This window comes from Chlorocebus sabaeus, chromosome 14 (assembly GCF_047675955.1).
Source record: "Chlorocebus sabaeus isolate Y175 chromosome 14, mChlSab1.0.hap1, whole genome shotgun sequence".
Lineage (NCBI taxonomy): Eukaryota > Metazoa > Chordata > Mammalia > Primates > Cercopithecidae > Chlorocebus > Chlorocebus sabaeus.
The window spans coordinates 43,563,240-43,577,332 of record NC_132917.1 but is presented as its reverse complement, the minus strand read 5'-3'; the positions used below and the strand labels follow the sequence as shown (position 1 = coordinate 43,577,332).

The 14,093-nt window shown below is 37.3% G+C and overlaps 1 protein-coding gene across 2 annotated transcripts in view; it reads right to left on the bottom strand.

Annotated features, from left to right (window-relative positions):
- The window catches only part of DYNC2LI1 (dynein cytoplasmic 2 light intermediate chain 1), a 37,217-nt gene that overhangs the window by 1,361 nt on the left and 21,763 nt on the right, over window positions 1-14,093 (bottom strand). For both annotated transcript variants that reach the window (XM_073022944.1, XM_007970791.3), the window contains 6 exons: window positions 13,402-13,470; window positions 12,551-12,628; window positions 8,442-8,518; window positions 7,391-7,461; window positions 4,350-4,447; window positions 3,849-3,941 (listed from right to left, as the gene is read on the bottom strand). In XM_073022944.1, the coding sequence (XP_072879045.1) occupies window positions 3,849-3,941; window positions 4,350-4,447; window positions 7,391-7,461; window positions 8,442-8,518; window positions 12,551-12,628; window positions 13,402-13,470 (486 nt within the window). The remainder of the gene's footprint in view (window positions 1-3,848; window positions 3,942-4,349; window positions 4,448-7,390; window positions 7,462-8,441; window positions 8,519-12,550; window positions 12,629-13,401; window positions 13,471-14,093) is intronic.

Sequence of the window (14,093 nt, the reverse complement as noted above, 5' to 3'; positions counted from 1 at the left end):
AAAACAAAAGTGGCCACATGAAAAAATAGTATGTGCCACATGAAAAAAGCACACAGCTAGGGAGAGGGCGGGATACTTCCATTTTCTATTTTATATACATCTATCTATATATTTTGAATTTTTCACAATGAGTATGTTACCTTTACAATTCATAAATAAATTTTAGTGGAAGTGGCTATCCTGCACAAGGCAACTGACATGTAAAAGAGGCCATCTGAAGGGATGCCTCTTGGCCTCCTACATGTTGTTCAATATCTAAATAACTGTACAAAGGTTATCACCGCTTCAAATAAACAAAATGTGGCTACTCTGCAAGATAACGCAATCACTGCCCTTTGGCTAACATAACTGAAGTTCACAGTTGCTATGAAAAGAAAATCCATTCTAATTTTCAGAAAAATTACAGATCGTCCCTTTCATACCTATACTCTAAGTTACTAAAATTTGAATGTTAAATGTTTCAAAATGGTATACAGACTTTGGAAGAATTTTTCCTTTTTTTTTTTTTTTTTTTTTTAACTTCCTTACTGGATTCCAGGAAGAATTTTCATGGTAATAATCATATGTACTCTTTACAGCTTGTTTTATTTTTTCCTAATAAAGTTAATTCAGTTCACCAGTTATCTACCACTGTGGTTTTAAAGATTAACTCATAAAGAATAAACAAATTGTTTACTGCAAACTTTGTCTTTAACTGGAAGTTAAGTTATTTTTACCAAGGACAAAGGTGAAAACGTTTTGAGATCCTTTGCTAGTGGTATCTCCCTTTTGCAGACAGCAGACTGTGAGGAAACTGGGGCTATCACGCAGGCCACGCCAGAGGGAGGAAAAGGAATAACCAGTGTGAGACAGAACCCACCAAGTCCACTAGATCTTCAATACGACAATGATATGGCCTCAAAATAATACATTGATGTTTTAAAGGGATAGCAAGAAAGAAAATTTTCAAAAGATATCTGTGGTTGGCCAAGAAAACCTTAAAAATAAATGTTAACTGTAACTTTTTTTTTTTTTTTGCCTTAACAAAAATATAGAAAAGAAGCTGGGTACAGTGGCTCACACCTGTGATCCCAGCACTTTGGGCAGTCAACTCAGGAGGACTGCTTTAGGCGAGGAGTTCAAGACCAGCCTGGGCAACAAAAAAGGAAAAAATTACCCAGACATGGTGATGTGTGCCTGTAGTACCAGCTACTTGAAAGGCTGAGATGGGAGGATCGCTTGAGCCCTGGAGTTCAAGGCTACAGTGAGCCATGATCTCACGATTGCACTCCAGCCTGGATGCCAGAGCAAGACACAGTATCAAAGAAAAAGAAAAAAACACAAAAGAGGTAGAAGGGCTCAGCAAGTGCTTTCCACATTGACATTCCCTTAAAATCGGGACTGCTTTAAAGCTAGAGGGTTTTTAAAAAGTAGAAAATACTACTGAAGTATTTTCTGGTGCCCATGTGAAGTCTGGCAAAGACAGAACTTTAATTAAAGAGGGCTAATCACGAAAGACCCTAAGTCTGCAGGAAAGATGAAAGGGGTCTTCCTACCAATCCTCAGATCCTTGAGGACTGACCTCACAGCACACAACTGGAAACAACTTAAGGTCTCACAACTACGCGTGAAAGAGTATGAAATAATATTCAAATTAAAAATGCTGTATAGTAGAATGTCAAACTTTAGATTCAGATTATCAATGAAATAACAGCAACAACACTGATAATCATTAGGGTATCTTTAAAGCTAAAGCATAAAATTATGCTAAGGTCCTATGTGTGCAATCTGGAATCAATGCAATTCATCTAAAACCACACGAATAAAAGTGGGTTAGAGGCAAACTTAGGATAGCATAACTTTTCAGGTAGGTTAAAAAACATCTTGAACCAAGAGATGATAGGAATTGGTGATCTGCTGGCAGTGAGACCTAAGAGATGAATGAAGGGTGATATGTGTACTGTGGGGCTGCCTTCCTTTTCCACACAGAATTCTTACGGTTTTAAGTCATTTAGAGAAGACAGATTTGAATGTGAAAATTCATGATGCTCACAAATACCCTAATCCTTTAATAATACTGATGTATATGAACTTAATCAAAGTGATCATTATGCAATATAAACAGATATTCTTATCAACAACAACAGTTAATCATTGACCCCTAGATAAATATTAATCAGGGATGACTTCCAACTAATCCTTACATCCAAACTGGAAACATAATAAGGGTTACATGAGGTCATTTTACTGTTTCTACAACATGCCTCTCACTTTGCTATAGCTACAAAACCTCTAAATATTCATGGCATATTTTTCAAAAGTCTTCTGGACCGTTTACATAAAATGTTTTGCTGACTTCTCCAAGGGCCCCCTGCAGGTGAATGCTGAGACAAATGCCCTGGCTCCTGCTCCCAGCTGATAGCTGCTTTCAGGTTACCCTTGAAAAAATGTGGCTGCCGCCTGAGAAGTTGCCAGGGCTTTCAGTCTAGTGCTTACCATACATAAGTTTACTCATATAAGGACAGATTCTGTACAATGTCTCATTTTATCAAATCAAACTAAAACTTAAGTTTGCTTGTTTGTTTTTAGAAAAATCTTGGCTGGGCGCGGTGGCTCACGCCTATAATCGCAGCACTTTGGGAGGCCAAGGTGGGTGGATCATGAGGTCAGGAGTTCAAGACCAGCCTGGTCAAGATGGTGAAACCCCATCTCTACTAAAAAACCCCAAAATAATTAGCTGGGCATGGTGGCGGGTGCCTGTAATCCCAGCCACTCAGGAGGCTGAAGCAGAGAATTGCTTGAACCCGGGAGGCAGAGGTTGCAGTGAGCCGAGGTCATGCCACTGCACTTCAGCCTGGGTGACAGTGTGAGACTCGTCTCAAAAAAAAAAAAAAAAAAGAAAAGAAAACTCTAAGTATTTGGGTCATGGTGAGTTTACCAACTCTGACATTCTTACATCAGATTTGTGTGTTCAAATGGGGCTATCTAGGGATACACGGGATGGTAGTGTCCACTTTTAAGCATTTTCCTGAGAGATCCTGGGTTCTGTCAGGTACGTCTGTGTGCTTTCAGACTGTGCTTTCAGTCCTTAACTGGGCGAGATACGTTTTCTGGTACAAGGAAAGTATAGGTATGTCTGAATTTCCTAATCAAAAACAAAACTTTCTATGTAATTCCACAAACCAAAGAGTATTAAGAAAATGTCTCTCCAGCAGCAAGGTAAGAATCACTACTCATCTTTAATATAATGTAAACTAGAAAATCAAAAAGGTTTATGTGAACATCAGGTCATGTCTGGGTGGTGGGATGACAGGTGATTTAAAACTTTTTCTTTATTCATATCAAATTTTTATTTTTTTCTACAGTATACTATTAGTATGTTATTTAAATAGATGTACTACTTAAATAATTTTAACAGTAAAAAAGAAACACTAAGTAAATACATTGAGAAAAATGTAAGGAATTCCCAAGGCACTCCAGGTTTTGTGATAAAACTTCAGATAAGGCCAGGTGCGGTGGCTCACGCTTGTAACCCCAGCACTTTGGGAGGCCAAGGTGGGCGGATCACGAGGTCAAGAGATTGAGACCATCCTGGCTAACATGGTGAAACCCCGTCTCTACTAAAAATACAAAAAAAAAAAAAAAAAAAAAATTAGCCAGGCATGCTGGTGGGCACCTGTAGTCCCAGCTACTCGGGAGACTGAGGCAGGAGAATGGCATGAACCCGGCAGGTGGAGCTTGCAGTGAGCCGAGATTGCGCCACTGCACTCCATGCTGGGCAACAGAGTGAGACTCCATCTCAAAACAACAACAACAACAACAACAAGAAAAACCTTCAGATGAAATTAAGTAAATGTTTAAGATAATACCTGATCCTTCTGAATTCTCATCTCATCGACTTCACTTTCAGCATACTGAGGATCTCTTGCAGGGTCCTTGATATTTTTCAGTGTGTTAATACTCTGAAATTACAAATCTCCAAATCACTTCATGCCCATAACCCAAAATTCAATGGCTACCATCTGCCTAATAAACCAAGCTCCCATTCCTCAGCCTACCACAAAGGCTCTCTATGATCTTTCAAGCTTTTTTCATCACCACTGAGGCCCGCTTCCAATTCCACCAGGTCCCCTTTCAGTTGTCTCTCCCTTCTCTAACAACCAGATAACTATCTTTGAAAGTGGAGCAGGAACCATGTCTGACTTTTTTTTTAAATCACCACAGTGCCCATTTACATTTTCAGCAATGTTTAATTGATTTTTGAGCAGAAGAGATAAAAACAAAGTTATCATAATAGGCCCTTTGGCACATTTCCTATAACTGTTAGATGGTGCTAAAAATCTTGCTTTTAAAAAATTAGAAATATGTACCTTTGGTGGAAAAAGCTTTTCATACACTTTTTTCCACAACTCCATTGGTGAGTGGGCATGAAGCTTTCCAATGTCATTTTCAGGAACAGGAGGAGATCCTAAAATAGCAAGTTTCACTTCAAATGACTGCATTGATTAAAATATTACAAATTCTGCCAATAAAAGAAATGACACTAACAAAGGTATACATCTCAGATCACTCATTTTCCCTCTCCTTAATATAGTCACCATGAAAATTTACCCTACCCAGCACAGCAAGGTCACTGGGACAGATTCTAATACTGAAAGAAGAGGAGCTAAAGATTAATTGGTAAACTGTAACTCTCACTCTCCACACCCTGTATCTATACCTGTATCTACATCCCATTAACCAGTAATTCCAGTTCTTGGTAGTGTTTGCCCTAGAAACACCTGAAAACTGGTACTGTATTAAGGATTTCACACTGCAGCATCATTTGTTATCACTGAATAAATTGACCTACAACCAAAATATTCATCAGTGGTGAATAGTGCATTAATTACTATGCACACCCATGCTCTGTAACACTATCCAACAGTTAAAATAAGAAATAGATCCATATGTAGCATTAACATGGAAAAACTACTAAGGTATATTGGTATATTGAATAAAAAGGTATTGAATAATAAGGTATATTTAATAAAAAAGGGAAATTCCAAAATGATATAGACTGAACATATAATTATGTTTAAAGCAAATAGTTTTTTCTACACTATATACACATGTGTAAAGGCACAGGAAATTGGAAAGAACACAGATTTGCTCCTTGTATATACTCTTTTCCCTTTTTACAAGGAGATATCTTTATGTATTACTTGTATAATTTAATTTGAAAAATTTAAAACTTTGCTGCCATTTACAATTTGTAACTGGATATTTCCCATTCTTTCTATTTCCAACATCTATTGTTCACCAAAACTGTTTTGCTGGTGATCTTCCAGGACATCCTTGCCACTTTGGTGGGAAAAGCATTGATACGCTCCACTGATGTTATTCAGCTTTGCCAAGTTTTACTTGTATTCCTTTGTGTGTCTGTGTGTATGTTAAGTTCTATACAATTTTATCACCTGCATAGGTTCATGTATTTGCTACCACAGTCAAGATGCCAACTTAATTCCACTAGCACAAGGATCCTGTGTTGCCCTTTTATAGACATAACCTCCTCCTTCCTGAGCCCTCCCCTCGTCTCCCCATCCATAGTCCTATCCCTACCCTCTGACCACCACTAATCTGCCTCCATTTCTAAAATGTTTTTCATTTCAAAATTTTTTATAAATAGAATCACACTGTATGTAATCTTTTATAATTGGCTGCTTTTCACTCAGCATGATTCCCTGGAGATTCACCCAGGCTATGTGTATCAGTCATTTGTTCCTTTGTGTGGCTGAGCAGTTTTCTCTGGTACAGATGTACCACGGTTTGTTTAGTCATTCACCTGCTGAACAACTTCTGGGCTGTTTCTAGGTTTTGACTACTACACATAAAGCTGCTGTGAACATATGCCTAGAGATTTTTTGTGTGAAATTTAAGTTTTCATTTATCCTGGATAAACGCCCAACAGCACAATTTTTAGGTCATAAAGGTTTAGTTTCATAAGAAACTGTTAAACTGTTTTCTAGAGTGGCTGTACCATTTTACACTCCCACCAGCAATGTATGAGAGATCTGGTTTCTCTGCATCTTTGCCAGTATTTGGTGGTGTCACTGTTTTTTATTTAAGGTATTCTGTTAAGTGTATACTGACATTTCATTGTGGTTTCAATTTGCATTTCCCTAACGACTAACGATATTAAACACCTTTTTATGTGCTGCTTTGCTATTTTTATGTCCTCTCTGAAATGAAATGTCTGCTTATGTCTTTTGCCCACTTTCTAAATAGATTGTTTATTTTTCCATTGAGTTCATATATTCTAAACACTAGTCCTCTGTCATGTATGTGGTTTGAAATTCTTTTCTCCCAGATTGTGGCATGTCTATTCATCTTCTTCACATGGGCTTTCACAGAGCAAAAGTTTTTAATTCTGATGAGATCTAAGCTCCATGATTTCAAAATTCAGTAATTATGAACTCTATTCTGGCCTCCAACTATTCATAGAGGCAAAAGAATTCCATCAGCATCATCTATCAGTACAATAGTGATTCTCACTGCTACTGGAATTAAGTTGGCATTAATGATAATCATAAACATCAGACTCCATGACCATTCATTAAGCAAAATCACCTCCATTCCTTTCATTCCAATTAATCTATAATCTCATTACAAAGATTTCTATATTTGAAGTCAAGTCACCTTTAGCTTGTAAGACTAATAGAGGATGGGGAATACAAACAAAACAAAACAAAACAAAACAAAACAAAAAAATCCCCTACTGCCCATTAGAGTGTTAAAAGCAAACTATGCCACCTGCAGAGGATAAAGAAGTGCGAGGTTCAAAGAGCTTCACAATGAAAACAGTTTCTGTGGGAAGGTAAGGGGCTTGAGATATAAACTCTTAAACTTCCTTTTGATTCAAAAACCTGTAGAGTCTATGAGTTTATGAAATACATTCCATTAGATGAGGCATGCTATTTCATAACAAAAAATCAAATCATACCTAATTGTTACAAACGTGTTCTTTTTGACTTACTTTTCAATCTCTCATATACTTGCTAATTGCCCGTAATATGTAGCTTTGAATTTCCTCACTACTCTATGCTCCTAGCTTCCTTAAATCCAAGGAGCTAAAATTTAAAAGTACCTGGAAATCAGTGGGGGAAAGAAAATACATGCAATTTGTTTTTCAGTGGAATAGAGATCAGAAATGAGAAATCAGTCTCTTATGTGGTGACATCCCTTCCATCACAAACATGTCAATGTGATGCATGTTACATTAATACTGGGCATATAAACAAACACACAGGAAATAACAGCAATGATAATGAAACCAGAAATAGGAGTATGTTGGAGACAAAGTGAACATGGAGTAGGATAAAATCAATAAGCAATTAAAAAAAGATTGAACAACCTTAATAAGTTCACTAACCTATTTGACTGAAAGAATCCAATCCTGCTGTGATAAACAGTGGTTTATTCTGATCCACACATATTGATTTGCTACGTAGAGAAAAAAAGATTCTAAATTAGTTTAGCCATTAAATTTGCTGCCATGCTCTCCCATAAACATGAGAGCAATATTATGGACTAGTTTTACATTTAGCCACTACTGAGAGCATTGCCCCAAATGAATGACTATCAATTTAAGTGATTTCAAAAATTAAAATATAGCATAAATAAACATTTTATAGGAAAAAAGTGACAGACCCTATTACCTTAAATTGAAACTAAGAGAAGTAGTAAGGCTAAGAAGATACATACCAAAATTTTCAATTCCATTTCAAATCAATAAAAGAAAGTAATAATAGAGGGAAGCTACCAAAGTGTGGGAAAGGAAGTAAAATAAATCAGGGAGCAAGTATAATATTATCATTATTTTATTTCAGCCTCAAACTAAATGTTATGTAACATTTTGGTTGCAAAATTTGAGAAATATTTAAAGAATATAAGCAGGAAATAATATGAAATTATCCCCTTTATGTTGAGTCATGACAAAATAAATAATAATAAAAACAATTTTAAAAAGAAATTATCCCTGGCCGGGCATGGTGGCTCAAGCCTGTAATCCCAGCACTTTGGGAGGCCGAGGCGGGTGGATCACGAGGTCAGGAGATTGAGACCATCTTGGCTAACATGGTGAAACCCCGTCTCTACTAAAAATACAAAAAACTAGTCAGGCATGGTGGCGTGCGCCCGTAGTCCCAGCTACTCGGAGGCTGAGGCAGGAGAATGGCGTAAACCCGGGAGGCGGAGCTTGCAGTGAGCCGAGATCGCGCCACTGCACTCCAGCCTGGGTGACACAGCGAGACTCCGTCTCAAAAAAAAAAAAAAAAAAAAAAAGAAATTATCCCTTTAAGACTAGCCATTGAGGTCACTTTCCTGGTCAAGACACAACAGACTGAGTGGAACAATAATCAGATGAGACAACATTGGCTAAATCAATCACTCAATAAATGATATAAAAAATATCTTAGCAGTACCTTTTGTCAATGCCAAATGCCAACTGGTTGATAACTCCACGTATTTTTAGTAATAGAGCTTCTGATTTACTGGTAAACTTTAAACAAATCAGGAGAACAAATTATATGCTCTGTTTTCCAATCACAGAAACAGGTAAAATAAATATGGCTTTGAACAAATACAGATTGCAAAGAGAATCACTATTTAGTTGCCCAACAAATACTTTTGTTTGAGTAGACAAAACAAAACCTGAATAAAGAAATCTTGGTAACTTTAACGTGTTCTTCAAACTTAATGAGCACATGATGTGGAAAGGACTTGTGTTTATGTACTAATCATTTCAGCTACTCACACAAATGGATCATAATCACTGTCAAATAATTTCTTTAAAATGTATATATGAATGTATGTTTATGGGCTGTATGTGTGTAAACATACTCATTATGGTCTAAAAGAAAATTTTCCAAAATGCAGTTGGGTTGGTTAGAAAATGAGAGGTATACCTCAAAAGTAGCTTTCACATCCAAGGGTGTATTGCTGCCTTCCAAACAGTCACTGTGGGACTGCAGACTGGTCTAATGATGCTGATACTCACTAAAGTAATTTTTAAACTTCTTTTTAAATTGCTTTTGGTGCCTAAGCTACTGAATATTTTCAATGCTGGCATATAACTAGGGAAACCATAACTAGAACATTTCAGAGAATGAAAAGGGTTGGGTACTATTAATCATTAAGCTGTGACATTAGATGAATACCAGGACATATGGTTACTCTACAAATCTTTAAAAACTAGGCTGGATTTCTGTAAATACCAAAAGTCATTCACAGTCAAGTCAAAATGACTAAGAGGTATGGAAGTGAGAAGAACAATTTTGAACTGAAATGAAATCTAATTATGAAGCAAAGACATCAGCATTATGGTTCCAATGGCAATTCCACAAGATAAGCCTCATTCTGGATTAAGAACAGAAAGTTCTTAATGCTCTCAGAGAAAGTATTCAAATGAGAATACTCATGTGTATATATAAGATCTGATACATTTATTTAAAAGAAAGCATTAAAATAATTGTAATGCTTCTACTGAGACCATGTTTAAAAATACATATAGAAAACTTTAGCTGAATTTTAGAAATATAACTGCTCTGTTTAATTTTCACAAACATATTTCACAGAACATAGGGCTGAGAGAACATTAGAAGTTTTCTAACCCAACTCCTCTATCTGCTGCATCAATCACTTCTGAAACACCCTTCACAAAGACCTGTAAGCCTTCTGCTTAAACAAACTCAATACCTGGGAACTCATCTCCCCAAATAATTCATTCTGTTTTCAGATAATGGTAGTATTAGAAAGTGCTTTCATATTTTGAGTAAACTCTATTGATTCCTTTTTATGGACTTTAGAATAGCAAAGAATGAAGTTAGTCACTTTTCTATGGAACATTCCTTCAACTATATAAGAGAGTTATCACATTTTAGGTGATATTCTACTGGTCCTCATATATAATAATTTTAAGTCCCTGCCATCCTGATGGCTCTCCTCTGAATCTGGTTCTACTTACCAGTCTTCTCCTGTTCTCTTTGGGGGGTGAGGAGCATATTGGTTTTTTAAGAGATGGGGTCTTGCTCTGTTGCCCAGGCTAGAGTGCAGCAGTGTGATGACAACTCACTACAGCCTTGAACTGCTAGGCTCAGGCAATCCTCCTGCCTCAGCCTCCTGAGTATCTAGGACCACAGGCATGCACTATGATGCTAATGACTGGCTAATTAAATTTTTTTTTTTTTTTTTTTTGTCAAGACAAGGTCTCATTTTGTTGCCCAGGCTGGTCTTGAACTCCTGGCCTCAAGTGGTCTTTCCACCTCACCCTCCAAGTGTTGAGATTAGAGGCAAGAGCTACCATGCCTGGCCTGTGTTTTGTTTTTATTAACTTAATTAGATTGTTCATAATGTTGAATCAATATTCTCAACTGCACTGTATAGGATCAACTATAGTGTTGGGAAAAAAACCCTGCTAAATATCATGGAATTTTGCAAAGCAGTACCCAACTTTCTTCCTTAAATGGGGCAGAGGGTAAGAGGAGATGTGAAACTGAAAGATGGGGCTTTGATCACTTTGGCTACATTCTTCCCAAAAGGCCTTATGGTTTCTTTGATGGTCCAGAAGTACTCCACTAACCCAAACCCTGTTCCTTTGGGCTTACTGAAAGCTGAGATGAAGCCCTTCTCAAAGTCATTCCCTGGTCCCTGATCTTGTTCCATCTCCTGGGCCACAGTGAATCCCAGGCTTGCTGTGGCCTGCATTGACCTGACTTCATCTAAATTTGTACCCGTGAGACCAGACTGGGCCCTCCATCAAATGTAATCTGTTCCTAAAGAAATACAGGGATTTCCCTCAGCTAACTTGATAGCCAGAAGTAAATGTGTGACCCTCTCTGGTGGCAAAAATAAGTAATTGCAAGATCTTTACCTCTGTACCCTGGATGACTCATTCACTTTAAATTCCCCATATCCTCTCAAAATAGTAAAGAAGAACATTTCCCAAAGTACTGTGTCAACCTAATACGTAAGCAAATACAATTCAAACATAAAAGGTGATCATTTTTAAGAAAATACGTAATGAAATGTATGTATAATGTTTTGAAAGGTATAAAAGCTGAGAATACATACTTTGTAAATATTACTTTCAGTCAAAATATTCTAGCCATGAAGGCAAGGGGCTAGACCATGTTGTCTCTAGGTTCCTCTGAGTGCTTTAATTTGGAGGAAAAAAGAGACCATTAAATAATTATTCAAATGTAAAGGAAATTTTTTTTTTGAGACAAGTCCAGTCTGGAGTGCAGTGGTGTGATAATGGTTCACTGCAGCTTTGACCTCCCGAGCTCACATGATCCTCCCACCTCAGCCTCCCAAGTAGCTGAGACAACCAGTGTCTGCCACCATGGCCAGCTAATTTTTAAAATTTTTTGTAGAGACAGGTTCTTGCCATGTTGCCCAGGCTGGTCTCAAACTCCTGAGCTCAAATGATCCTCTCGCCTTAGCCTCCCAAAGTGTTGGGATTACAGGCATGAGCCACTGCACCCAGCTGGAAATTGTTTAAATAAAAATGTTTTGGCCAGGCATGGTGGCTCATGCTTGTAATCTCAGCACTTTGGGAGGCTGAGGAGGGCAGATCACGAGGTCACAAGTTCGAGACCAGCCTGGCCAACACAGTGAAACCCCGTCTCTACTAAATATACAAAAATTAGCCGGGCATGGTGGCACACGCCAGTAGTCCCAGCTACTCAGGAGGCTGAGGCAGGAGAATCGTTTGAACCCAGGAGGCAGAGGTTGCAGTGAGCTAAGACCACACTATTGCACTCCAGCCTGGGTGATGGAGTGAGACTATCTCAAAAAAAAAAAAAAAAAAAAAAAGTTGTTATATTTTATAGCATTAAAGGACATTTAGTGAAGTTTAGTCCTGCTATGGGAGATAATAACAGTGATTATAAAAACCAACATTTATTGAGTAATATTCTGTTCTAGGCCCTGTGCTAAGCATTTCACATGTACTCCCTCTTTGAATCCTCACAACAACCCTATGAAGAAGATACTATTTTTCTCCATTTTACCCTGGAGGACAATGAGGCTTAAGTGAAATTAAGTGACTTGCCTAAGATCACACGTCTAATAAATGGTCACCCTGAGATTCGAACCCAGGGCACGTGACTTCAGATTTCATGTTTTTAACTTTTACAACAAACAGTACTTTTTAAAAGAGCCCTCATCCCCCGTACACACACTGTTAGAGTTATTTTTTGTTTTTCTTTTAAGGGAATACAGATTCTAATTCTTAAGGGGATACCAAAAATGAATAAATAGATAATCAACTTGTCTCTTTAAACTTAGTTGGGATTTATGGATATAAACAATTTAGAACTTTTGTTCCAAAGAAGGGGGAGACCAACTAGTAGCACATGTTCAACAGATGCATTATCAAACGCTCTGTAAGGAGAGGTCTTCAGCAGTGGGAGAGCAATGGGACCATGTGCATTAGCAAAAGCATTTATTCCTCATAGTTGTGCATCAAGTTGCTAATTTCCCCAAATTTGGTACTGTCCATTCAAGCCCAAAGGACAAGAAATGTACAAACCATTAATGATGCTCCATAATAATGTGCAACAAATCGAAGTGTCTTGCATATTACTTTTCTCTTCTCAGACTCAAAATCCTGTAGAAATATGTTATTAAAAAAAGTCAAGATAACCAAATATCTATAGCAGGAAGATTCAAATTATTAAATGTAGAAATAGATTATTTCTTATTTTTTTAAACTCACCTTCAGGAATAGTATTCCATTACCTTGATATTTGTTTCATAGAGAGTTGAACAATAGCTGCAGCCTTCTTAGAGCTTCAGCTATCAGATCTTTCTTTGTTTAAATACTTAGCTCAACAGAATTTAGATATAAGCGCACATTTCATAGTGTGGAATACCCTAACGATTCTCTGACAAGCAAAGATAAGAAGGAACTAATTTTCTACTTTCTTCAATTTAAAAGTTGAGAAGTAAGTCCTATTCCCCAGTGACTGGGTTGAAGACTTTTTTTTTTTTTTTTTTTTTAAGAGACAGTGTCTCACTGTGTAACCCAGGCTGGACGTACGGTGGTGTGATTACAGCTCACTGTAACCTCAAATTCCTGGGCTCAAGTGATCCTCCCCCTTCAGCCTCCCAAAGTGCTGGGACTACCGGCATAAACCACTGTGCCCAGCAGGATTCGTTTTCTAAATCTGCCTTATCCCCATTCCAATCACTGCATTTATTTTCTTTACCTATGTTTTTCTGTCCCAACTGTCTTCTTTTCCAAAATCTTTAAGATGTATGACTTACTAATCTATTCCTTCAATAATTATTTTTCTTATGTTGACATTATTTTTGTACCTCCCTCATAAAAAGCACAGCCATGTATGTACAACAAACTCAGCTAGAAGTGGAAGAGCTTACCTGAAAAATATCATATTTACTTCCAATTATGACCAGAGGTACTGGAAATGGGTCAATTAATTCACGATCCTGTTAATAAACATATTTCATTGATTTATTATAATTCTTCAATGCTAGGTGCTTAGCAATTTCTATTTACTTCCAAAAACCATTCCATTTTCAGTCTCTTCATAGATGTTTACTTAATTTGCTTGACATAGAATTTGTTCCAATATTTAACTTTCACTTCCTAAGCTATATTTCATAAGTGTAAAACTAGAAATGGCAATTCCCTAAATTACTATGATATTTATTATTTTCCTTTTTCTACCCTTTTATTTCCTTATATATTACCTTCCTGGGTTTTTTTTCTATTTTATGTTAACTGTTTGTTGGAATAGCATTTATTCATCATAGATTTGTTTTGTTTCATTATTTCCTATGTAAAACACTTTCTTCCTTTTTTTTTTTTTTGAGGAGGAGTCTCACTCTGTCGTCAGGCTGGAGTGCAGTGGCGCGATCTTGGCTCACTGCAACTTCCGCTTCCCAGGTTCAAGCGATTCTCATGCCTCAGCCTCCTGAGTAGCTGGGACTATAGGCACACACCACCACACCCAGCTAATTTTAGTATTTTTAGTAGAGATGGGGTTTCACCATGTTGGCCAGGATGGCCTTGATCTCTTGACATCGTGATCTGCCTGCCTCGGCCTCCC